The sequence below is a fragment of the Temnothorax nylanderi genome, unplaced genomic scaffold, assembly GCF_030848795.1.
Source record: "Temnothorax nylanderi isolate EJ_2023f unplaced genomic scaffold, tnyl_v1.0 TNYL_tig0026_pilon, whole genome shotgun sequence".
NCBI classification, from domain to species: domain Eukaryota; kingdom Metazoa; phylum Arthropoda; class Insecta; order Hymenoptera; family Formicidae; genus Temnothorax; species Temnothorax nylanderi.
In genome coordinates, this window is record NW_027249088.1 from 1,110,266 (window position 1) to 1,134,491 (window position 24,226).

Sequence of the window (24,226 nt, forward strand, 5' to 3'; positions counted from 1 at the left end):
GGTGCGCGGCGTTAGCGGGGGTGCACAGGGGGTGCGTTACGTTTCCGTCGAGGTGCCTGCTCCGCGCTCCCATTCGAGGGATGCCTTCCGAGCGAGGGAAGAGGGAAGAGGTGACGCCCGGGTTGTTGCCGCGCTTCTCTTGTCGGCGACGCCATTAATGTAATTATTTCCATCGACTGTTCTAAAGCACAGTGCGGAAGCGGGGGGGGGGTTGTTGGGACTTTCCCCCCCCCCCGATCAGGGCGCGGACCGACGAGGGCGGTAAAGGGACCGGATTATCTCTCAGGACAATCAAATCATGTGTGATACCGCGATCTGCGATTTTTTCTGGCGGCCACCCTCGACGGCACCATCGATAAGAATGAAGCCGGAGAGTGCAAAATGTTAACAACTATATATAATAATACGTCATTGAAAATTGACGTTATTGAATATTTTTAAGATTTTTAAGATTGTAAAAATAAATGCCAATTTAATATAATAATGTAAATTTTAATTTTAATTCAAATTAATTTTAATATAATATAATTTTAATATAATATAATTTAATCTAATATAAAATTTTGAATGACATAAATAGGTAGATATGTACAGTGAAAAGTACCTTATTTTTTGCACTATCCTATGAGTATTGTATTGGCCTTATTTGTAACTAAAATATTAAAATATAATGTCTTAAAAATCAATTTTTCTTTCTTATTATCTCATCAATCTCTGAATGTTAGGATTATAAAAAAAATTTGACTACATCTTTATGTTAATTAAGAACTACGCGCGATTAATTTATTCGTAAATATTTCGCATAAGAATGTCAAGATAGCAAATTAGAGAAAGAGTTATGCACTAACAAAACGGAAGTTTGCGTTTGAAGCTGCTGACTTCAATGTTTCAAATTTGAGGCTAGAGTGGCTAGACGTTTCTTTCAAAATCAAATTTCAGCGTAATCGTACCAATTAGATTCTCCTTTTCCTTGATTAATAAGTCAGGATGTGTGGCGCGAGTAAAATATAATTTAAAGAGTGGGAGGAGAGAATGAATAATTCTTGAAGTTTCAATATTCGCTTGAGCGAAGTGAATCATGTCTTTCGGGGATACTTTGATTGAAGAGGACGGCTTTGGATTTGTGCCAAGGCCACCTGGTATTACATCGGAGAAATCACGCGAGATCGTCAGAAGGTATTGCAAGATTGTCGTTTTACTTGGAATATCTGATAATTATCATTGAGGCAAAATTAGACATTTTGTAGAAGCTGTGTAAGATGACGAAACCTATTCGCTTCGTTAAATTTGAATAGAGAATTATTAATGTTATATGTATTAATTATATTATAAAAATGAGCAAAAACTAAGTGCTTTATATATTAGAAAACCGCCTCTATTGAATTAATATGTTATACTGACTGTGAACGTCATCTCTGATGTGGACAGGTACACTTTGACGAATAAACACAAAGCGATTGTGCGTCTGATATCATGGGGTGCTAGTATTCAGTCAATCAAAGTTCCCAATCGTGATGGTAAACTGGCCGACGTTGTTCTAGGATTCGATGATATGGATGGTAAGGTTGTTGCTTGATAACAGGATAGTTTTTCAAAAGCAAATTAATTAAATCAGACGCATTTTTGTACGATATTTTTCTTTTCCCTTTTTGTTATAATTACATTGGAAATTATGTAATATTAAAGTACGTTTATATTTTAAGTGGTTATTTATTATTGCTGCTAACGTAATTAGGATATTTGAAGAACAGATACATGGGAAGCATCATCGGTCGCGTTGCCAATTGCGTTTCCGGCGGTTCGATGCATCTCGACAACGTAATTTATCCTTTGTCGATTAACGACAGGGCTGCAAAGGATTGTTTCAATGGCGGTACAGTTGCGTTTGACAATGCTAATTGGCAGTCGCAGATAGTGAACAATCGAGTGGTATGATGTAACTTATTCCCGTGAAAGTGAGACGCAAAATTGTTAAAATTATTGTTTGTTTTATATTGTGTTCTTCGACGAGGTGATGTCGCATTTGAGCCGAAGCCACAGCCAGGGATATCCCGGTGATGTGTTAACGCAAATTAAGTATACTTGGACGGACGATAACCAACTTCACATTAACATCCGTGCCACCAGCACAAGCTCCACTCCTGTCAACATTACTAATTACTGTTTATTCAATCTCGCCGGACATGTAAGACATAAAATATAAAACATTGATTTCCTCGGAAATGGCAACATTTATCTCGGGTATAAGATCTGGAAAAAAATCCTAACGTATAAACAATATATACGAATTATCTTTTTATTCTTTAAAATGTGAAAATTTTTTAAATAAAAAAAAATAAACGTCAAGTACCGCATCAATTTATATACTAATAACTTTTGGAATTAAAAATTTATGAACTTATAAAACTCAGGCATTTTTCGAGAAATTGCAAAGAGTTTAGAGAAGTAAGGGGAGGAAGGTCAGACGTCTAGATTTGAAAGATGAAATTTATTTTTCGATTTAAGTTATTTGCTCTAAGGCCGGTATTTACAGTTGGTTCTTATATTTTTAGACCGTCTTATAATCTTAAGCTAGATGTCATGAACCAATAACTGAGCCATATTAGTATCTTATTAAGACGGTTTTGAAATAAGAACCGACTATGAATACCGGGTTAAGCTTCCCTAAGACAACACTCAGATAATTTGTTAGGGTACAGGCTCGAAGGAGTTAAAGAAACACGTTCTCACGGTGAATGCCGACAGCTGGATTTCCATGGACGTCAAGAATAACTTACCGACCAGCATTACATGTCCGGTGGATGGTACGTTGTACGAACTGCGTTTACCGGTACAGTTGAACCAACGTCGATTATTCGATGTACCGGGTGGCGGTTACAATCACAATTTGTGCGTCAACAGTCCCAGCTGCTGGTGTTACCGTTTCCACGCTCGGTAATCTTCCAGCATTTTTCGACGTTGAATTTAATTTTCGATATTTTATGACGCGCTCTATAATGCAAGATGTTTTTCTTCTTATATCGATCTGTTTCACGAATTATATGAAAAGAATTTTACATCCTGCTTCCGGACGATTTTTGGAAGTTTACTCGAATCATCCTGGATTGCAAGTCTATACGGGAAATATGCTGCCGCATCAACGCGTTTATCCTCCTGATCTGGAAGATCACGAATGGGGAGGCTGTGAAAATGTGCAAATTAATTCCTTGAAATCGGTATGATTGCGATTGAGTTTTATTTTTTGATCAAAGTGATATAATTTTAAGAATGAGATCAATTTTGAAGTTAAATAAAAGACATAAATTAATAAAATAAAATAAAAATTTTATTAAGGACTCAATAGATTAAAAATCAAAGAAAAGTAATAAAGTCTATGAGACGAGCTGTAGGTTTTGGTATTACAATTTAAAAATTAATATTCTCAGTCGATCTAAAGATATCGATTGTCGACGGTTAATATATTAACAGTTAATACAATTGATTTCTAATTTTACTGCATCTGCTTTAAAGAAAAACTTTTTAGTGTCTTGAATTTCTATCAAAATTTTAATGTTTTTTGATACAAAAAGCTTGAATATATTTCTCAACAGTTATTGAAAATATTACGTTTTGAATAGTCGAAGGAAATCGCGAAAGGAAAAAAAACGGAAGTTTACGGCAAAGGAGGCGCTCCCTATCGACGTCATGGCGGATTTGCTTTATCGCCCCGAAATTATCCCAATACTGTTAACGTCGGACACTTTCCATCCTGCATGCTGTATCCCGGGAAAATTTATATGCATGACATGACATACAAGTTTGGAGTGCTTTCCGAAGATTAAAATATTTTTTTGTTACTTTAATTTATTTCTTTCAATGTTTAATTTTTATCTTGCAATATACGAAGAGAATGTGCTTTGAAAATCAATTTTTATACTTCAAATAAATCCTTAAACGAAATAGAAAATGGCGGTATGAAAAAGTTTCTATTGCTCATCTTTAGATGGAATTATGAGTTATGAAATGTCTCAGTTTCTTTTCATTTTTATGTCAATATTAATCAATCTGCATAAGAATGGTAGAATGACAAGTATTTTATAATTGCTAAAATAACTACAATTTCAGCTGATTTGAAAATGGAAGCCGGTAAGACCCATGTTTGTCACTTTTTTTGTTTAATTAATGCAAAATCGTTGCTGAAGAGAAGAGAATTTGTGCAATTTATGATGAAGGAATTTAGCTGAAAGTTTATGTCACGGATAGTTTCGAAGATGAATTAAAAAATGGTGATTTGAGAGACTATATTTCGCAATTAAAACCAGTGCCTGGAATAGAGAGAAAATTTTATTCTGCAATATGCAGGATTGTTACGCGAAATTGTTGCTGCAAAACCAGAAAAATTTAAAGTCGAAAAAATAAGAATCAATTAGAATGGGAACGAGATTGATTGATACTCTGTGACATTAACCGTCGCCATCGTCTTTGATTGATCATATCTGTGACTTTCACTTTTCTTTTCCCCTCAACTCCTTTTCCTTTAACTTCTTGGAAATACGTTTGTGAACAAATACTCTTATTGTTATGATTTCTTTTCATAATACCGAAACAAGTGTCAGAAGAAAGTGATGCCATAACAATTGAGCTGAACAATGGAGAGAGTCTAGAATTCACTTTCTACCTTTATAATCAAGCATGACTATTCCAAACATTAGTAGTTGCAAAGCCACCGACAAGGATCTGATGTGAGTCGTTTAATAAAAAATGGATTAATACTTTTATACAAAAGAAATTTTACATCAAAAAAGTATACCGATTGTTTGTATGAAAAAATATATGGGAATACAAGCTCTCTCTATGTCTTATTGAAAGATGCGTTGAGTTTGTAGAAGTCGCTCCTCTGAATTAATGACAATATATACAATAAGGCCATTGAAATAGCAAAGAAGTCCTACAAAGGCTGAAAAGAAAGGTTATACCATTACCGCAACACAGCAGTAACCTATGACCAAAATAATTAATGTTTGGCGTTACAAGCAGTTCAAAAGAGCACACAACTGTTTGATCTATAAGATACTTGCCGAAAAAATTCTGCTTAGAATGTGGAAAGGACACGGTACTTACAACGAATTGTCATCTTGGTAGATATTTTGAAGACTCAGGGGCGTCGTCATTCAAATTCGATTTTTTAATTATTTCGACTCTTACTGACGCATGGGTTATCGTTTCGAAAGCTAGGGAAAAGGCTATTTTTATTAATTTGTTTTGGAAACTATGCGAGCAATTTATTTTAAAATTTGCACATGTAATAATCTCACATAATCTTTTGCACATGTAAAAATTTGCACGTGTATAATCTCTACTATTATATAAAGGAGAAAAGTTTGTTTGTACCATTGTTCAGGGAGATTTGGTTCATCTCTCCCCAAGGGATAGGAGACATGATCCACCATATAGGTAGATTTGACCATATCCTATAAACTTATGGAAAAAATAATAAAAACATATTTAGACTACAGTTTATATTAAGAATTCACAAATTTAGACATTAAAATCACATCTCTAATGTTTTCGTTGAGCTTCTTGAACAAAGAGCTCAATCCGAGCACGTTAAAACACGCTTGTCTCACTCACAGTCGAAACGCACTACCGAGCGTCATGTTGTCACGTGACGGGTCATAGTATAAGCGACCGATGACCCGTATATCGCAACTTAACAATTACACGCTTGGCTCGAAATCTGAACGAGATATTTGAAATGGTTCAACTGTCCCGTATGGTCAAGTCTCCCGGACTCCCCCTATATGCATCTTATGATTGGAACGATATTAGATTAACTTCGTTAATATTCCCCTGCAATGACCAATTCTTTTTGCTCGTCAAAATTTTTTGGCGTCCTTTATTTCAGGCATTTAAATCTAGTAACTCTAGATTTACCTGGCCTGCGTAGTTACATTCTGCGTGTATCTTAAATGACTTGGCGTTGAGAGTGAATTAGAAATTAGTTGAATTAGAAATGTGTTATTGCATATTCAATTGTGATCGTGGTCTGACCTATATGACCTATATGACCTATATGACCGTGACTAATAGATCTAGTCATCAACCGTTTACGAAAGAGACATAAGAATTGACGTGGTATTTGATGTCGTAAAAATTGGGTCGTATTTGGGATCGCCATGAATTCATCGGTTTAACGGCAAGCGTTACTGCCTTCTGCGTACAAAGCACGTATTGTAGAACTTTTCGGAATGTATTCTGATCAAAATTATTTAGTTATTTCCTAAATTTGTATTTAGGAAAACGGATTAATTTCGATCGGAATACATTTCAAAAAGTTCCATAATACATTTACCGGTTTAATGTTCTAACTTGACAGCTCACAAATGAAACCGCAGCGAATCCGAACAAGCAAATAAAGCTTTTAGATCGCGTCGCGCGTTTACAGTGAAGTTTACACCGCAAATGATAACGTTCTATTTCAGGTCAGGGGGCTTATTACGGTTCTCGGATTGAGTGAAAGTGACGGAAGTGAGCAGCTCACCCAATTACCGTTGATCTCACCCAATGAAAATACGAAATTATTCGCGTGAGCGGGCTCGACACGAAATTTCTAGGTGAAAAGGTGAAATCAAACAAGAGTGACGAAGAGAAAAGACTGTTCCGTATATATACAGTGGATAATTTAATAATCGCGGAAAACATTGATTGAATACTAACGTGAAAAATAACTTTCAAATTAAAAGAAACGATATAAACACGAACAACAAAAATCATGTCGTAGGCCATTTAGATGATATCGCACGATAATCTTTATGGTTACTTTCCGCCCGCTATGCCGCCTTGGCGTGAAATTGACCGCTTTCGCCCCTCTCTACAGGCATGGAAAGTCGAACTTTCCGTGGAGGTGTTGTGAAAAATAATTATAATAATTAATATAAAAATTAACAGCGTATTTGATACAGGTCAAGTAGGACAATTTAAATTTTATATGCTTTTTTTCGAAAGTCTCTAGTTTTACAGTCAATAGAATGCATAGCATTGCAGACAACAGAATCCATATCTAAAATGTTATAAAAGATTAATTGTACCAATAACCGGAGCTACTTGTATATACAATCGCGAGATATACGTTAATTATTCCCATGCGTTTTCATGAGCATAACAAATGTTATTAAATTGTGTTGTTTTTATTTTATTTTAAGTATATATTATGTATATAACCTCGCCATTCTAGAAAATCTACGACACTATCAGTGATGTATGGCAAGCGCGAAAGGCGTGTACAAAAGCCTATTTTCTAGAACAACATTAATACCTGAAAGTCCGATGATTGGCGTTGCTCTATGGCTGGCTTGGTCAACTTCGAGCTCCAAAGCCACTTCTCTTCGTCTATCCGAAGAGTAGGGGAAAAATTTTCCTCTGTTGGATTAACCCTAAGTATACACACTGGGGTCTCCGAGATCCCAGGTAAAGTTTGAAACTCTGCCATTGGTAGAATAAATAAATAGAGGGGGATACAAAGGACCGCCTTGTAAAAAGGTTTCGTTAATTCTGAAAACGAATAATCCCGGATTATCACGAGAAAATGTTTTTCTTAAAAAGAAAATTGTAAATGTTCTGAAAGATTACAAAAAGATTAGAGAAAGATTTCTGTTAACATAAGAGCTAAATTTGAATAGGCCTGAGAGACATCAGGTTAGTTTTACCCTACTGATGACTATAGTCTATAGTAATTGCGGTAATAATACTGGTACGAGAGGAACAACAAGTTCGGAGATTTGGGTTTACGCATTTCGTCGGTGGTACGAAGATACAATGGGATTATATAGTGTGTTTAAGGCCGCGCGTATCTTCTCTAGTTAAAGGTGACAATTATATAGGCATTATTCATTAAGCTGGATGCACAATACAAAGGTACAGGCAACGGGAAATAGGTGAAAACATTGTGGATCCAACTTTACACAGTGCCAGGCAATAGGCTACAGGAATAGGGAATAGGAACAGAATTTCCGACATGTTGGATTTCTATTTTCTATTGCCTGTACGACGGCACGGATAAGGAGAGGATTCTTATGTTAAAAACTAAAAAATACATTTTCCTATATCTTACAATATTTGATATTTTATTATTTAATTATTCTAGAAGGTGAGCGCAGGATGTCTAGAAACTTTTCTGACAAACTGTGTATATTACCAATGCTTAGAGGTTTCACAATCAAGAATTGAGATTGAGCAAATGAAATTTTGACCGAACATCTACAGCCATAATTGCGCTATGCAGTTGCAAATCTATACAATAAGTATGATATTTTTACATACATATGCGTGTAATTCGGTTGAAGTTACATTCTACATTATTTTCTTACTTTTTAAAATTATGACTCACTTGAAACACACATTAATTTTAACCCATTTACAAAACGTTCATCTATTTTGCTTGGCCATCGAGATCATTGGACCTCATTTCTTTAGATTTTTACTTGTGGGATCAAAAGTTTAATATACGAAAAAAAGATTAACATTCGAATTGAATTAATATAGCACATAATGATGCACATGAACGCATAAGGAATAATTATGATGTCCTTCATGCAGTTATTGAATCTATTTTAGATCATAGTGTGTAGGGGAACTGTACTTAATATCACACTCTATTTTATAAAACTAAAATTTTAATTAAAAAATCCTACAAAAATTTAACTAAACTATTACTTTATTCTAAGATTGTCGTAATGTGATCTTAATGGCATAAATGTGTTTAATGTTTATTTTAACTGTTTTTTCTGAAAGAAAACAAAGAAAGTAGTATTTAATGATATTACATTTGATATTTTAAATTTTGAAATCCATTTGAATGTATTTCTTTCTTTTGCATCATCCGTTTCGAAACAATATTCTAAAGATATAATGCCATATTTTATTAAGGTCATTTAATCATGCCGTATACATTGTGCCGCTTAATCATGTTTATAATTGTTTTAGCGTTTAGTTAAGCAAGGTTTTGCTTATATTTTTACCCACAACATGCGACAGCATCCATAACGATGGCATAGAGCCGTCGCGAATGCCGTTGCATGTTATGGTTATGGATAAAAATGTAAGCAAAACATTACTTAATTAAACGCTAAAACAATTATAAACGTGATTAAGCGGCACAATGTAAATACAAAAAAAAAAGACATGAAACAACATATCTGAGGATTTTTACCAACTGCCGTTTTTATGCGAAGAAAGAGAGGAAAGCCTTTAAATAAACTCTATTCACATCTTTATTATACTGACATGTTCTTATTATACATAATTAAAATCCTTACTGTGATGTAGGCACGAAGTAAAAACATACATAATAATCAAGCGATTGTATATCGACGATATGTAATAAGAAATTCTCTTTCATATTTAAACACAAGGTGTGCTGATTTTGTACATGAGACTACATTCGTGCCGCGTATTATTTCAAGATAAAATTTATAAATATATAAAGCTATATCTTTTTTATATATGTGTACACGTGCGTTCGCTCGCTTAAAGCTATAATAATCTAGCGTTTGTACATCTCTAGCATGTTACTTCTAATCTAATTGTATTATATTTACGTTATAGGCAGTAAATTGAGAGAACACTTGTTTCTTTTGATGACGCACAGAGAATTATTGACTTGTGAATTTCTAACTATTAATTTTTAATGCACATGGCGATTGATTAACGCCGATAGATATATTTATCAAGATTATTTCGATACGATAAATTATTGATTGTCGAAAAGGGTAAGGCGGCCTATCCACGTACGAGTTTGACTCGTAAGTTCGGCTCGGCGAGCTTGATTCGCCGGACTCGAACGTTTTTACACCACACACGAAAGGAAAATATGCGAACTTGGTTCGTCTGACACCGAGCCTGGCTCTCGTGACATCCCACCTACGAACGAATAGAAACCGAGCCGAGCCGGACTTGCGAGCCAATCTCGTACGTGGATAGACCCCCTAAAGCATCGAAGGCGGATTTCATAATCCGATCTTATATTCGAGATCGTCTTAAGTACGATCTCGAATCGCTGTACGATCGTTTCATTGGCTGGAATTTTGACCCTTCTATCAATGGGTACCCGGGCAGTTATTTGCCAGTTATGGCCCAGCACTGGCTGATAGAACCTTGACCGACAATTGACTGCCGTAGCATTGGCCAAGCGTTGGTTTCATTGTAACGTCTGGCAACCCCTATATGGGTTGATAGAAAGGTGAAAAATTGTGCATTGTGCATTGTGCATTGACAGAAGAATTAAGACCATCATAACTCTAGACTTAGCTCTCCGTCTGTATACGTGCTTTTTGCACCGTTGTATACGTGGGTCTGTCACACGTTTGACGCTATTTTTCCTTACCTTAAAGTATTTAGAAAAATCTGAAAAAATTCACAAAACATCTGTCTACATTGTAGTTGACGATTTTATAATCATTTTGATAATCATCGTTTATTTCATATTTTCTGGCAGGCTTGCAAGTTTTACAATTGCGAGCAAATATCATTTTGACTCGAACGCCGTAGATCTCACGTATACAGACGGAAAGTTAAGATTTTGAATAGAAGGTCGGATTATAAATATCGCTCCTAGAGCTCGATTGAACATTGGCAGTATAGAAATAACGAAGCCACCGTAAGGTGGCAGTTAATTGTAAAGAATTATAAAGAATCGCTTGAACAATAATATATTTATTATCTGGCAGTTAAATAATGCAATTCGCACACAAGTGAACACAAAAGGCGCTCCACTACCTTCAATCATCCTTTTCTACTTAGAAAATTCCGAACTGTCCGAGAAGATGACTTTCTCCGTTACTCATTCCCGGCTTTTACGTGCCATCTTGTATTTGCGTTCCTTTCTTACATACGTTGGTGCTTTTAATACTTTGCCGTAGCTTGGAGATAATTACGCAAAATTGACTAAGAGAAAGCGTGACGCAGTGTCGGGCAGTGATCTCTTCACGCAATTCGATTATGCTGGATCCTCCGACGATCTCCTTCCTCCGACGATCGTCTATTCCGTGACTATGAGACGGATCGTGAATGTTAGCGGTTTCTCCCATTCCGTTCTCGTTACCGTTTTGGGACGACCGTGGATAACTAAACGAAACTCGCCGGGATTTTTCAGCCGGTGCCGAAAGTGCAGAGCGGAAACGCCGCGTTCTCTGACGATCTCAAAGTGCTCGCCGTTGTTGCCCCGCGCGATAGTGTAGTCCACGTCCTCGTCCTGCGGAGTGATAACCGATCATTTTCGATCGAAAAGCTCGCAATCACGGCTAAAATTTATTCAAAACCGATCGAAATCACGCGAAAATTACCTCGATGGCGGATTGCAACCTGATAATCCGCATACGATGTCTCGTCTGACGAAGATTGATCTTAAGCACGTGCTCCGTTCCGTGATGGTGCCTCTTTGGCCTGACGTTTCGACGTTTTTTCTTCATCTCGCCTCTCCTCATCCTGATTCCTCCGTCCGATTTGTTCCTAGCGCCTCTTCTGTGCCGCTCTTTTCCGTTTACCTAATTCGAAAATCAACGTGTTAGCGCATTGTCGCGACGAAAAGAAAGTAAACGCATAAAAAGAGAGTAAACGCATACCTTGCATGAGAAACAGCCTTCCGTGGAAATAGTCTTGTCGTCAGCCGGCGGTATGTGATAAAGATCGGGATTGATTTGGAAAGTCGGCACGTTACCAATGTCTTCGTCGTAGCGTCCTTGGTGCGATGGATTAATAGTAGATAGGCAGTGTCCCTGTAGTGATTTTTTCAATAAATAAATAATTCTATATTTTATTAGATATTTTAAAAGTACATTTAAAATATTGGGATTTCTCGTTATTGTGACATGAGACGAGAACGAACCTGTCCTATTCGCTGATAGCCAGTCGGACAGCCACAGCTAAATCCATTGGCTCCGTTGGGAGTACACCCAAACGCGCATGGACTTCCAAGACATCCTGCGCTCACCTTTAGAAAATAAGTTAAGAAATGTCAGAATTAAAAAAAATGGTGATATTTTCTATACTGATATATGGATTCCATTAGCAACAATAAAGAAGTTAAATCAGCCTCCTTTGTTGCTAATTTCTATAGGTATCGAACTTTGTTCGTTCTATTCATTCTAACAAAGTCACGCTATATGTCATTGTCTATAAATCCCGCCTACTTATATGGGCTAATAGATGCTAGAACTTATTTTATCAACGCTTAGCAACTAAATATTCTTTATGTTTTATGTTTAATGTTTATGTTATAAAATTGGATAAAAAATAAGAATCCATCAAAATATATTCTTTATTGTAAAATAATTTAGCGTTTTAGCGATTTTTATTAAAAATATGCATTGGCAGGAAGTCGCCATCTACATCATTTACCGAGTCCTTGCCACCTGTAGTGTGCATTATGGGTTGACAGTTTCCACAGAGGAAATTAATTCGAAATATGAAAAATAGTTTCGAATGTAAAGAATTCAAACAAAGAATTTTTTATATTTTACCTGCACACAAATCGCTAGGTTATTGTCAAACTGGTATCCATCAGGACATCCACACTTGTAACTCCCAATAGTATTGATACAAGTATTGTCTCCACAGGGCGATGTATTACACTCATTCTCGTCTATACACTGATGATGATAAATATGCTGAACAAAACCGTCTGGGCATCCACAACGGTAAGTTCCCATAAGATTCTAAAAATTTCGGGTTGCATAAATTATGGACAGAGCATGTAAATTTTTTTAAAAAAATATTTTTTTTGAAAAGCTTTTTAGAAGAGCTGGTGAGTAATCGTTACCTGACAACCGTGTTCACAATTGGTGTCGTCAGCACATTCATTATGATCCGTGCAGAATCGCCCAGTATGATCTAATTTAAAACCTCTCGGACAAATACATTGGAAACTTCCTAACGTATTGACACATTTGCCGGGTTTCGGGCAAATACCTGATTGATCGCATTCGTTTATATCTGAAAGATAATTGCATTATAAGAAATGCGTGCGCGCAAAATTACAAAATACTTAGAAGAATATTTTATAACAATAAGCATTAATTATATATATAATAATACATATAAATTAATTATATATGTACTAATATATGTATAATTAATGTTTTTTTGCTATATAAAATATTCTTCTAAATATTTTATAAAGTTATAATATATAATATATAAAATATACTATATGTATATAATACTAATGTATGTACATAATGCTAATTTTTAATAGCACAGTAAATTAGAAGATACGTAACCATGGCACGCATCCCCCTGTTGAGTGTAGCCTTCCTGACAATCGCAAGTGTAGCTTCCCGGTGTATTTATACAATTTTGCTGACACAGGTGATTTCCGGTTGCGCATTCATCCAAATCTCTGCAGCTAATACCGTCGGGATTCAGGATAAAGCCCGATGGACAAGAACAGATGAAGCTGCCCTCGGTGTTTTGACAATTATACTTGCAGGGTTTTGGCGTTAACTCGCACTCGTTAATATCTGCGATTTCATTTCGTTACTCATCGTCACAAGCCTAATTACTTATTAAACTTAAATGGCTGGAGAAACTTACCGATACATTGAATGCCAGACTTATCGGCTTTGTAGCCTTTATTGCAGATGCACCTGTAGGAGCCGAGGGTGTTGATGCAAAGGCCATTCCTGCAGAGATCAGGTATGGTTTTGCACTCATCGATATCTGAAAGTTTACATCAATTCCGAGCGAAAAAAAATAAATAGATAGATACAATCGAGATAACGAGATAGATAATATTATTGCGCACCTTGTCCGTCCACGGAGAATCCTTTGTCCAGACAAAGCTCGTTATAATTGTCGGATTCTCTGGACGGACAGATCTCGCAATGCGGCCCCCAAGCCGCTCCCATCGTGCAGCAACAGTCCGCCTTCGTAACCGTGCGTAGTTCCGAGGTTCTGGCGGTGCATCTCCCGCCGATCGTTTGCAGGAAGCAATAGCCGACTCTTCGGTCTGGTCATATGGAAGCACGAGCATATTTCTGTCTTCAGCATCTCTCGACCGCGTTCGCTAATATTTCTATTTATTATCTAAAATCGCATATCTTTATCGCGCTTCATACCGATACACGACTTTCCGTCGGCGCTTTGCTCGAAACCGTCGTAGCAGAGGCACTGGTAACTTCCCTCCAAGTTAACGCAACGTCCGTGCTGGCAGAGGCCGGAGTTGATGGAGCACTCGTTGATGTCCTTGCACTCGTCTGCCATCCCTATCTTCTGGTAGCCAGGCGGGCAAATGCACATGAAGGTGCCGATTAAATTCTTGCACTGGAATCTGCAGTCGTTCGCCGGCGTTGCGCATTCGTCGACGTCTAGAAATGAGAATTTATCTTAATCTTCTTCTTCGCAATGTAGGGGCGAGTATTAATGTCCAACTTATTGTTAGACTTGTTGGTATTACGAGCATCTGCTCGTTTATATCTATAAATATTCCCTTATCAGCAGATTGCTAGCTAAAAGGAGAGTTTTTTTTATCTTATCTGGTCTAAATCCAATTGTGAATTTAAATCACCGTGTGTGAGATTAGACGTGATTTGTACTAAATTAATTTAAAAATTAAAATCGATCGCATTTCTGTTTTGTTAACGATTTGTAATAGAATTAGGTAAACGTTAAGAAATTAACGGCGATTTCCAATTACCTACGCAATGACGGCCGTCTGGTGCCAGAGTGTATCCATACGGGCAGATGCATCGGAAGGAACCCAGCGCGTTGTGGCAACGGAAGGCGCACTGATTACCCAGCTCCAGGCACTCGTTCACATCTTCGCACACCTGATGAGCTCCGGGTGCGTATCCGTCATTGCAGGAGCACTCGAAGCCGCCGTCGATGTTGCGGCAAGTGCCGTTACCGCAGATATTCTGCACGGTCAGGCACTCGTTACTATCCACACATCGCCTCCCGGTTTCGTCCAGCACGTATCCCGTCGGACACTCGCATCGGAACGAGCCGTCCGTGTTGATGCACTCGCCACCGGAACAGGCATCCGGCATAAACAGGCACTCGTTCAGATCGATTCCAGTGTCATCCCGCCCCGGTCCTTCCGGGCACATCCTCTTGAACTCCTCTGGATGAATATAATTGTGCATAATTCTCTTACTTTCTAAATTACTCTTACTTTCTAATTATAACGCATACATTTTAAGTTATTAATTAATTAATTGTTAATTGTTAATTAATAATAATGTAGCTCTTTCTTTGATGTCTCTCAGATTGGTTCTGATATTGAGAATTGTTTTATTTTATGTGACAAACTTTTTCACGATAAAAGAACCTTTTAATTAATTATTCTTATTTCTTCCTGAATTTTTTGAGAATATCCATTGAATACGCGGGCAGCGAAACATAAAAGTGTCTATATCCGAGTTGAATGGAGGCACGAGGGTCATATTTAAAAAACAGCTAAGCGGAACCGGATAACCTTTAACACCTCACTGGTTTACTGACCTAGTCCGTTCGAAAGACGTGGCATTTCTAAAACGTGACAGGTGGGGGATTGGGACTAGAAGGAGGTCAAGGAGGATGGAACTTACACACCCCTACTACAAATTCTCTCCTCCAATAGTAGCCTTTAACGTGCTCGAAACAGCGGAGTAGCCATTGAATTGGATGAATATGATTGTTCGTGCATAATTCTGTTATCTTTCAGATTATGTATAATCATAACGCGAACTTAAATTGTTAATTTATATTATTATGGCTTGTCTTTTTTCTGATATTTCTTAATCTGCGATATCAAAAGTTACTATACATAATAGATTTTTTATAGTAACTGCTAATTAATTGCATAATTTTTTTTTAATATTTAAAAAAATTGCGACAATTTTCAAAGCAAATTAAAATTAATTTTTATTATGCTCCAATGGCCAATCACTGCTGGACTGAAAGATCTGGCCCAAAAAAATCTTTTCAGGATGGACCTTAAGAACACTTTAACAGCCTACAAAATGGCGACCTCACGAAGGGAACTGAAAACCATAATTAATTTTTATAGAAATATCTTTTACCGCTATTTTCGGGTGGACACTGCTCGCAGTAACGGCCCCAAGCCTTGCCCATCGTGCAGCAGCAATGCTTCTTGGTCATCCCACCCTCTCGTGGGAAGGTGCACTGGCCTCGTCTATAATTATCGTAGCATTGTTCCTCCCTCACGTCGATACACTTCAACGAGTTCGGTCTGTCACTCAACCGATATCCGACTGGGCACTCGCAAATCACCCCGCCCTCCGTATTGATGCATCGTCCGTTCTCACAAATGTCCCTTGTCTCTACGCACTCGTCTATGTCTGTACGAATGTGAATCGCGTTTAGAAAGTATCCAAAAACGCGGCAAGTAATCATAATACGATTTAATGTAAATTTTTACGGACCAACGCATTTCTTCCTGGAATGGTCCAGCTCGTATCCTAGCGGACAGGTACATATGTAAGATCCCATTAAATTCTGACATTTCCCTGGAGCTGGACATAATGCCGGTATCTGCAAGATATTAACTTTTAGTATCAACACGTGTCGATTATTTATAAATCTGTACCCTATTTAGGGTTCTTAATGTAGGAGTATTAAATTTATTGGCCATCTCCAATTTTTGAGGAATATTTTCTGTCAAAATTTGTAAGACACACCTCATGACACTCGTCGATATCGCGACAATGCTGGCCGTCTTGCGCCAACACGTAGCCGTCCGCACACTCGCAAACAAAACCGCCGATCGTGTTCCGACATCGGCCATTTCGGCACAAAAACGGCATGATTCGACATTCATTAATATCTAGAACCAATTTGTTAAGTTAAAACATCGAGACACACGCACGGATAAATATTTTACTAATTGAAGAACTGTAAAGTATTTCCAAGTGCAGTTACCGACTCACCCGCACAGTCGTTGTTCGGACTGAGCTTGAATCCTTGATAGCATTGGCACTTGTAAGAGCCTAAGGTGTTGATGCAAGTGCCGTTGTTGCATATATTCGGATTGCGTTGGCATTCGTCGATATCGACGCAATTGTCCCTGTCGCGAGTCAACGAGAATCCGGAATGGCAGATGCACTGGAAGCTGCCTTGTAAGTTGTTGCACGCCCCATTGCTACAAATGCCCGCTCGCTCGTAACATTCGTCGATGTCAACGCAATCGTGTTGACTGGGCCCGAGTTTGTAGCCGGCCGGACACACGCACTCGAAATAGCCCTGCTGGTTAATGCACTGCGCGTTTCCGCTGCAGGGATTCGGTATCTGAGAACAATAAAAATAATGTTGAGGAACTTAGTTTATCATAAATGGCAGCTATTCGTTAGTTGTATTGATTATCTTCTCGGAAGTCAAACTGATCAACTTCACTTCTGATAATTCTTAATATTTGCAGTATCAGAGTACATGATTTTAATTTTGCTGATTTTCTCTACATTTTATTTCATGAAGTTTATCAGAGTTTATCAGAGTTCATTATTTGGTTTCTAAGAGATTCATATATTATAATAGTAATCCTGCTTTTTTCTTCACGGGTCAAAAGAAGTCAGGATCTTTCAGTCAAAACGTCAAAAGTCGCACCTGTTGACACTCGTTCTCGTCAATACACTGATGTGAGTCTTGGTCATAAATGTAGCCGCGGTCGCACTGACACTCGAAACTGCCGGGCGTATTCATGCAACGGCCGTGAGTGCACATGGTCGGCATCAGAGCGCACTCATCGATCTCTTCAGAATGATTTGTGATTGGGTTCATGATCTGGCCCGGCACCAGTCCGCAGAGAATCTCGTGTTCGCCTGCAGATAGCGAACGATTATCATTAATTTTATTTGGTATGTACAAATTGTTTGAATCATTCGGATACTTACGGGTTCTTTCGCCAGGACATTTCTCACAGAGGCTGCCCCACGCGGCTCCCATGGAACAGCAGCACAACATTTTTGTCTGCGGTTGCACCATGGGATTAAGACACTGTCCAGAATCATAAGTAAGGTAGCAGAACTCCTTTCTCATGTCGACACACTCCTCTAAGGGGACGCACAATAGTCGTCGATTATTTACATCGATTCTTTTCATTATAATTTGAATGAAATTTTTTAAATTAGAATTTAAATTTTTTATCACAATTTTCGATAATATGTTGCTCCAATTAGTTATATTAAATTAAATAATAATAAAATAAAGAAAATACAATTAAATAATTTTTTTCTATTGTACTAACTTCCTCCAGGCATCGCCATGTATCCTTCAGGACACTCGCAATGGTATTTCCCTTGATCGTTGATGCAGTATCCTACGCCGCATATCCGCGGATGCAACGCGCACTCGTTTATGTCTGTAATAATTTTTTTGTGTTATTTAAACATATCTTACTATTTTAGCACAAGAACATTTACAAGATCGGAAACTTTCCGAGAACTTGAAGATTTAACTATCTGAAGATATCAAGATTTAAAACAACTCAAGTTTATATTTAATTTTTTGAAAAAGGGACTATGGATTATATAAATTGATATAATCTTTGAAATAATGCATATGTTTTCATTACCGATGCAACTAGTCTTAGAATCGTCCAGGATGAAGCCTTCGTTACAGGAACACATAAAACTACCGAATGTGTTAGTGCAGTGCCCATTCTGGCAGATATTCTCATGCTCCTCGCACTCATTGATGTCTTCCAGAATAACGGTTACGCGATTCGGCCTATACCCTGGTCCGCTGGGGCACAATTGCTCGTACTCTTTCGTGCCGACCTGCGGACACTCCTCGCAACGATTGCCCCACGCGGTGCCGATGCTGCAGCAACACGTTGCCTTCGTCACTGACGATGCCACGTCGAAGATGCACTGGGGTCGTCCGGTACCGTGCTCGTAGCCGGTGAAGCAAAGCGATTCGCGTCTGTCTGCGTGACCAGCGCGAAATTAGAAGGATAAAAATTGTAGGAACGCAAAGAAAGTGTGAATGAATGGAAAACCTACCAACGCAGGCATTCCCGGCTTCCACCAGTTCGTGATCCGGCGGACATCTGCAGATGTACTTGCCCTGCGTGTTGATGCAGGTGCCGTACTGGCAGGACTGCGGGCTCTCGCATTCGTCCACGTCGGTGCAGTTACCGCCGGAACCGTCGAGCTTGTAGCCCTCGTTGCACTCGCAGCGGAACATGCCGAAGATGTTCTCGCAGCGGCCGAAGACGCAGAGATTACTGAACATCTCGCACTCGTTGATGTCCACGCACGCCTGCTCGTTACGTTCATCCGGATGCATGAAGCCCATCTCGCACTCGCAGCGATAAGCGCCCGGGTAGTTCAGGCAATGTCCATTCTCGCACAGCGTGCTGTCCTCCGTGCACTCGTCGATGTCCTTGCAGCTGTAGCCGTCGCCTCGAAAGCCAGCGTCGCACACGCACTACGAGAACAGTTTTAGCAAGACGAATTAACACCAAAATGCTTGGCGATGGCAAATCATAAGATATATTGTTGAAATATTCTCCCTCTCTCCCTCTTTTCTCTCCCTTCTTTTCCTCTCGTTATTTTCTCTGAATATTCTGAAAAACAATCAGAAGTCTTAGAAATCTTTTGGTGATATCAAGAAAACTCTAAGATACAACTCCAAATAACTCAAAACAATTCCACCGAACATTTTAATATCAAATCTTGATAGTGGATATTTATTGCCTGCATCTGCAGCCAGATTCTGATTCGTAATGGTTACAATTGCAATCAGAAATCTCGACAGTCATCACGAATTCAGTAGATACCTTAAAGGAACCCTCGGTGTTGATACAGTGCGCATTGGAGTCGCAACCGCCATTGTTCGTGGAGCATTCGTTGATGTCCCAGCACTCGATCCCGTTCCCAGTGAAGCCCTCGTGACAGGTGCACACGTATGAGCCCTGGGTGTTTTGGCATTCGGCGAACTCGCTACAGGAATAAGCGTTCAGCCGACATTCGTCATCGTCGGTGCACCCCCATCCTTCCGCCGGCTTCACCGAGTATCCCTCCTCGCAGCGGCAGTTGAAGGAGCCGATTGTGTTGTAGCACTCACCGTATCCGCATATCCGCGGCTGTGTCGCGCACTCGTCGACGTCTGACGAAATAAACGACGTGTAAACGACACAGCAGATGATTTTATTTGCAGGGTAAGCGATCTTGTAACTTTTTCCCTTAGGGCGGAAATGTGAAAAGTGAAAATTTTCGCCATTAACTTCAATGGTGAAACTTTTCACTTTTCACGTTCCCGCCGTAAGGGAAAAGATACATGATCGACCTCCAGAGCAGTAACAGATAAAAAGTTTACCTATGCAAGATATACCATCCCTTCCTGGCAGCAAGCCGTTCGTGCAGTTGCATACGTAGCCGCCCGGTGTATTCCGACATTTACCGCCGTTGCAGATTCGAGGATTCTCCTTGCACTCGTCAACATCCGCGCAGGTCCGGCCGTCTAGGTTCAAAGCGTAGCCGGTGCTGTCTCGCGAATAATAAATAATTATAATCTCTTTAAGATTTCAATTAGCACAATTATAGATAATTAGGAAAGCTAGATTAACTATAATGTATATAATAATTCTTCATAGACTGGCAAGTACTTCATAGATTGATCGGCATTTAAATATTCACACAGATGATAATTCTGAGAGACTTTATCTGTGCATTGGAAAACAAAGATATAATCCCTCACCGGCAGGAACAGGAAAAGCTGCCCGGCGTATTCAGGCAAATTTCTTCGCAGCCGCCGTTACCAATCGCGCACTCGTTGATGTCTTCACAATGAGATCTGAGGCCTGTCTGCTGATAGCCGTCGTCGCATATACATTGATAGGTGCCCATCATGTTCTCGCAGACGCCGTTCGAGCATATACCGCTGGTTCTCGAGCACTCGTCGATGTCCTTGCAGGACTGCTTGTCAGGCCCCAGCTCGTGTCCTGGAGGACACTGACAGTTGAAGCTTCCTTCAGTATTGATACACGTGCCACCGCGACATAGTCCTGGCGTCTCTTCGCACTCGTTTATGTCTGGAATGTTTCGCATTACATCTCGAAATTATAATCTTCAAATTCAGAAAATTTTATATTAAATTTCTGAGTTAAACTAATTAGATTTAAATTAAAAATTTAATTTTTTATACTGTACCCATGCAAATTTTCATGATGTCACTACTGCGATAGCCAGAATTACAGTCGCACTGAAAATTGCCGGGTGTGTTCCTGCAGGTGCCATTACCACATACGCCACGCATGATCTCGCACTCGTCGATGTCTGAAAATTTTACGTTATTTATTTAGAATGTTTTTCCAAATGTTGACAGAAAAACATTAATTTCAAATTGGTTGAAGAATTTATCATTGAAGAGACGTTGCTTAGAAATATCTTATAAGAGCTTTCTGTATTGTTTTATATTATATAAATATTTATTAATATTTTTTAGGACATTTTAGACTGAGAATAGACCTAGTGCAAGACGTATCAGTATAAGAAATAGATTTTTTTATAATTCTAGAACTCGAAATTCAAAAAAGAAGGATTATTGTTTGAGATCTGATTTTTTTAAATCCTTAGTTTCAAGATTCTCCAAAGAAACTACTTACCGTTGCACTTGATACCGTGCTCGTCGAGCGCGAAGCCCTGATTGCACTTGCAACTGTAGCTGCCGATCGTGTTCTTGCATCTACCGTTCAGACACATGCCCGGGAACTCGACGCACTCGTTGATATCCTGACGCTCAGTGAAGCCGTCCCCCCGCGGGCACAACTCGGCATGGGCCTGCGTGCCCAGTTTAGGGCACAGTTCGCATTTGTCGCTGCCCCAGGCGCGGCCTACGGAACAGCAGCAGAGGCTTTTGGAGAAGTGACCCTCTATGGGACTAGTGCACTGGCCGTGACGATAGTCCAGGTAGCATATTTCTTGCCTGGTGTCGATGCAAGTGGTGTCTGTAATCGAGATATTGAGAAAAAATATAGAGGATATTTCAAAATAGGTCCACGGTTTGAAAATAATTGAATAATAACCCGAAAAATCTTCAGTTTCTTATAAGAAATATATCTTCTATAAATTTTTGTATGATTCCTGGAGTTTTAAATAGTTATATTTCTTTGTAATATTTTTATAATTTTTACAATCCGATTTTAATGAGAAACGGATCGATATGTGATATCTGTAAAAATCCGACATTATCGGCTTACGCGTTGCGTCCAAAGTGAGGCCAGGGGGACACTCGCAACGATACGAGCCGTCTGTGTTGACGCAGGTGCCACCCCCTTTGCAGATCCCGCTGTTGAGCTCGCACTCGTTGATGTCCGCGCAGCCCTTGCCGTCCACCTTCGCGTAGCCCTTCGAGCACTCGCAGAGGGAGTGGTCACAGATCTCGCAGGGGCTGCCCCAGGCCACCCCGACCGAGCAACAGCACTCCGAGCGCAAAGTCACTTTCGGCAGGTTGTTCTCGCAGCGACCGTCAATCATTTTGGTCCAGCAGGAGCCCTTCCGATTGTCTAGAATCGAAGGACCAAAACCCCGTCTATATTTTATATTTATTTTATTTATACTTACAGCGGGAGACGTATCCCATCGTTATTTGGAATTATCCGTACCCATGCAAATGTGACCGGTGTTATCGAGAATGTACCCTGGGGAACACTCGCACTCGTAGGCTCCCGGAGTGTTGATGCAAACGCCGTTGAAGCACACGTCCGGTCCTAATTCGTCGCACTCGTCCACATCCTCGCACATTTGGTTCTGCGTATTGTACCTCATGCCCGTCGGACAGATGCACTGCGAGTAAAATGACGCTGTCGATAATTCACGATATTTATGCTTCAAATAAAATAAATTTACAAACGCAAAATGATATTAAAACAAAATCTATGGATATACAACGGAGTGTAAATTAGATAATTAATAAACGAGCCTTACAGAAGCTAAACTGATCAACTTCATTTTCATAATTTTTTAATTTTAGTATAAAAACCACATAATTAGTTTATAACTTTATCAATTTCTTTTACTTTTTATTTCGTACAGTTGATCAGTTTGTCTTCTAAAAAGCTTAAACGACAAATGACAATTTTCTTTCTTTCTTTGTCACTTAATGAAAAATAAATTAATAATTACCTGGAAACTACCGGGTGTATTTCGACACTGTCCGCCGCTACACAAGGAATCCTCCAGCTCGCATTCATTAATGTCGCTGCATATTTTCCCAGTTGCATCCACTTCGTATCCGTTGTCGCAGATACACCGATATGTTCCCATAAGATTCTCACATCCGCCATTGACGCAAATGTTGGGGTTCTGGGCGCACTCGTTGATGTCTGCAACGGCAATCAAATAAAAATTATTCATCGAATTAAAAGAATTGAAAGGAATTGGGTTCTAAATTTTACGATACTGACATTTAAAAAAATTGTGTGTTATTTAGAACATTTTCGAATTGTAAAGTTGTTACAATATTAGTGTTTTTTGTAAACGTAGAAATGACTGATATTCGAGTTTTCAAGTGAAATGTTCGTTATGATGTCTTACCGTCGCCATTATAAGTCATTCCGGCGCCATGCGGGCATAGAGCTTCGAACTCCCGGGTGTCCGGAAGCGGGCAAGGTTGGCAGGTGCTACCCCAGCCCATCGGCTGGCCCAGGATCACCGTGCAGCAGCAACAACTGGACTTTGTCACGGCGGTGGACGTCGGGTTAGAGCATTGGCCGTCTCTGTACTGCGAATAGCACAGATCTCTTCTCGTATCTGACCAGCGCGGAGTCATCCGATAGAAATTTAATTTTTCGTTAAACAATCAAATATTGAATTATCTGATTAAATTAGTAGTGCAAGATAGAAAAAGCGCTCTATAAGTGAAGTTGTAGCTTTGTCATTTCTTGATAAAATTGATATCAATCTTGCTTTGGAAAACACTTAATGCGAGACTTGATCGCAAAGTTATCTAAAGTGCAACCAAGAGACAGAAATAATATCCAGATTTTAATTTAATGAACGTTTTATTATTGGAAAAAAAATATTTGATTTAAAGAGCGTTTAATCGTTTATTCTGATTATTTACTTTTTATTTTGTATATTATATTGGGGACAGAAAATAACTCGTACGAACCTAGACAGGACCTTCCGTCAGGACCCAGATTGAATCCCGGGTGACACTCACACCGGAAACTACCAGCCGTATTGATGCAACGTCCATTTTGGCACGGTAAATTTACACATTCGTCGATATCTTGAAGAACAGTTAACATTAA

The 24,226-nt window shown here is 38.9% G+C and overlaps 3 protein-coding genes and 1 long non-coding RNA gene across 14 annotated transcripts in view; 2 read left to right on the forward strand and 2 right to left on the reverse strand.

Moving 5' to 3' along the window:
- The first annotated feature begins 1,078 nt into the window (after positions 1–1,078).
- LOC139769932 (galactose mutarotase) lies at positions 1,079–3,821 on the forward strand. The gene is made up of 5 exons (XM_071701467.1): positions 1,079–1,176; positions 1,429–1,559; positions 1,736–1,798; positions 2,947–3,215; positions 3,618–3,821. Exons 1-5 carry the CDS (start codon positions 1,079–1,081, stop codon positions 3,819–3,821), a joined length of 765 nt encoding a protein of 254 aa, XP_071557568.1.
- On the forward strand, positions 1,804–2,938 carry LOC139769982 (galactose mutarotase-like). Its single transcript, XM_071701546.1, has 3 exons — positions 1,804–1,929; positions 2,012–2,185; positions 2,693–2,938. Exons 1-3 carry the CDS (start codon positions 1,804–1,806, stop codon positions 2,936–2,938), a joined length of 546 nt encoding a protein of 181 aa, XP_071557647.1.
- Positions 3,822–4,715: 894 nt separating the features above from the next.
- On the reverse strand, positions 4,716–5,624 carry LOC139769983 (uncharacterized). Its single transcript, XR_011717654.1, has 3 exons — positions 5,371–5,624; positions 5,101–5,210; positions 4,716–4,936 (listed from the first exon to the last, which is right to left on the reverse strand). It is a non-coding gene; the product is annotated as an uncharacterized lncRNA (long non-coding RNA).
- A 3,606-nt stretch (positions 5,625–9,230) lies between these two features.
- LOC139769984 (fibrillin-1) overlaps positions 9,231–24,226 on the reverse strand; it is a 29,491-nt gene continuing 14,495 nt past the window's right edge. For all 11 annotated transcript variants that reach the window (XM_071701553.1, XM_071701554.1, XM_071701552.1 and 8 more), the window contains 30 exons: positions 24,085–24,204; positions 23,508–23,723; positions 23,097–23,296; positions 22,577–22,757; positions 22,172–22,477; positions 21,578–21,919; positions 21,123–21,248; positions 20,671–21,004; positions 20,290–20,456; positions 19,751–20,079; positions 18,972–19,398; positions 18,542–18,895; positions 18,215–18,328; positions 17,862–18,020; positions 17,575–17,789; positions 16,902–17,259; positions 16,653–16,798; positions 16,398–16,506; positions 16,035–16,313; positions 14,669–15,094; positions 14,091–14,339; positions 13,778–13,981; positions 13,567–13,692; positions 13,254–13,493; positions 12,794–12,966; positions 12,495–12,689; positions 11,861–11,965; positions 11,598–11,750; positions 11,319–11,519; positions 9,231–11,227 (listed from right to left, as the gene is read on the reverse strand). In XM_071701553.1, coding sequence (XP_071557654.1) covers positions 11,015–11,227; positions 11,319–11,519; positions 11,598–11,750; positions 11,861–11,965; positions 12,495–12,689; positions 12,794–12,966; positions 13,254–13,493; positions 13,567–13,692; positions 13,778–13,981; positions 14,091–14,339; positions 14,669–15,094; positions 16,035–16,313; positions 16,398–16,506; positions 16,653–16,798; positions 16,902–17,259; positions 17,575–17,789; positions 17,862–18,020; positions 18,215–18,328; positions 18,542–18,895; positions 18,972–19,398; positions 19,751–20,079; positions 20,290–20,456; positions 20,671–21,004; positions 21,123–21,248; positions 21,578–21,919; positions 22,172–22,477; positions 22,577–22,757; positions 23,097–23,296; positions 23,508–23,723; positions 24,085–24,204 — 6,767 coding nt within the window. In that variant the 3' untranslated portion in view covers positions 9,231–11,014. The remainder of the gene's footprint in view (positions 11,228–11,318; positions 11,520–11,597; positions 11,751–11,860; positions 11,966–12,494; positions 12,690–12,793; positions 12,967–13,253; positions 13,494–13,566; positions 13,693–13,777; positions 13,982–14,090; positions 14,340–14,668; positions 15,095–16,034; positions 16,314–16,397; positions 16,507–16,652; positions 16,799–16,901; positions 17,260–17,574; positions 17,790–17,861; positions 18,021–18,214; positions 18,329–18,541; positions 18,896–18,971; positions 19,399–19,750; positions 20,080–20,289; positions 20,457–20,670; positions 21,005–21,122; positions 21,249–21,577; positions 21,920–22,171; positions 22,478–22,576; positions 22,758–23,096; positions 23,297–23,507; positions 23,724–24,084; positions 24,205–24,226) is intronic.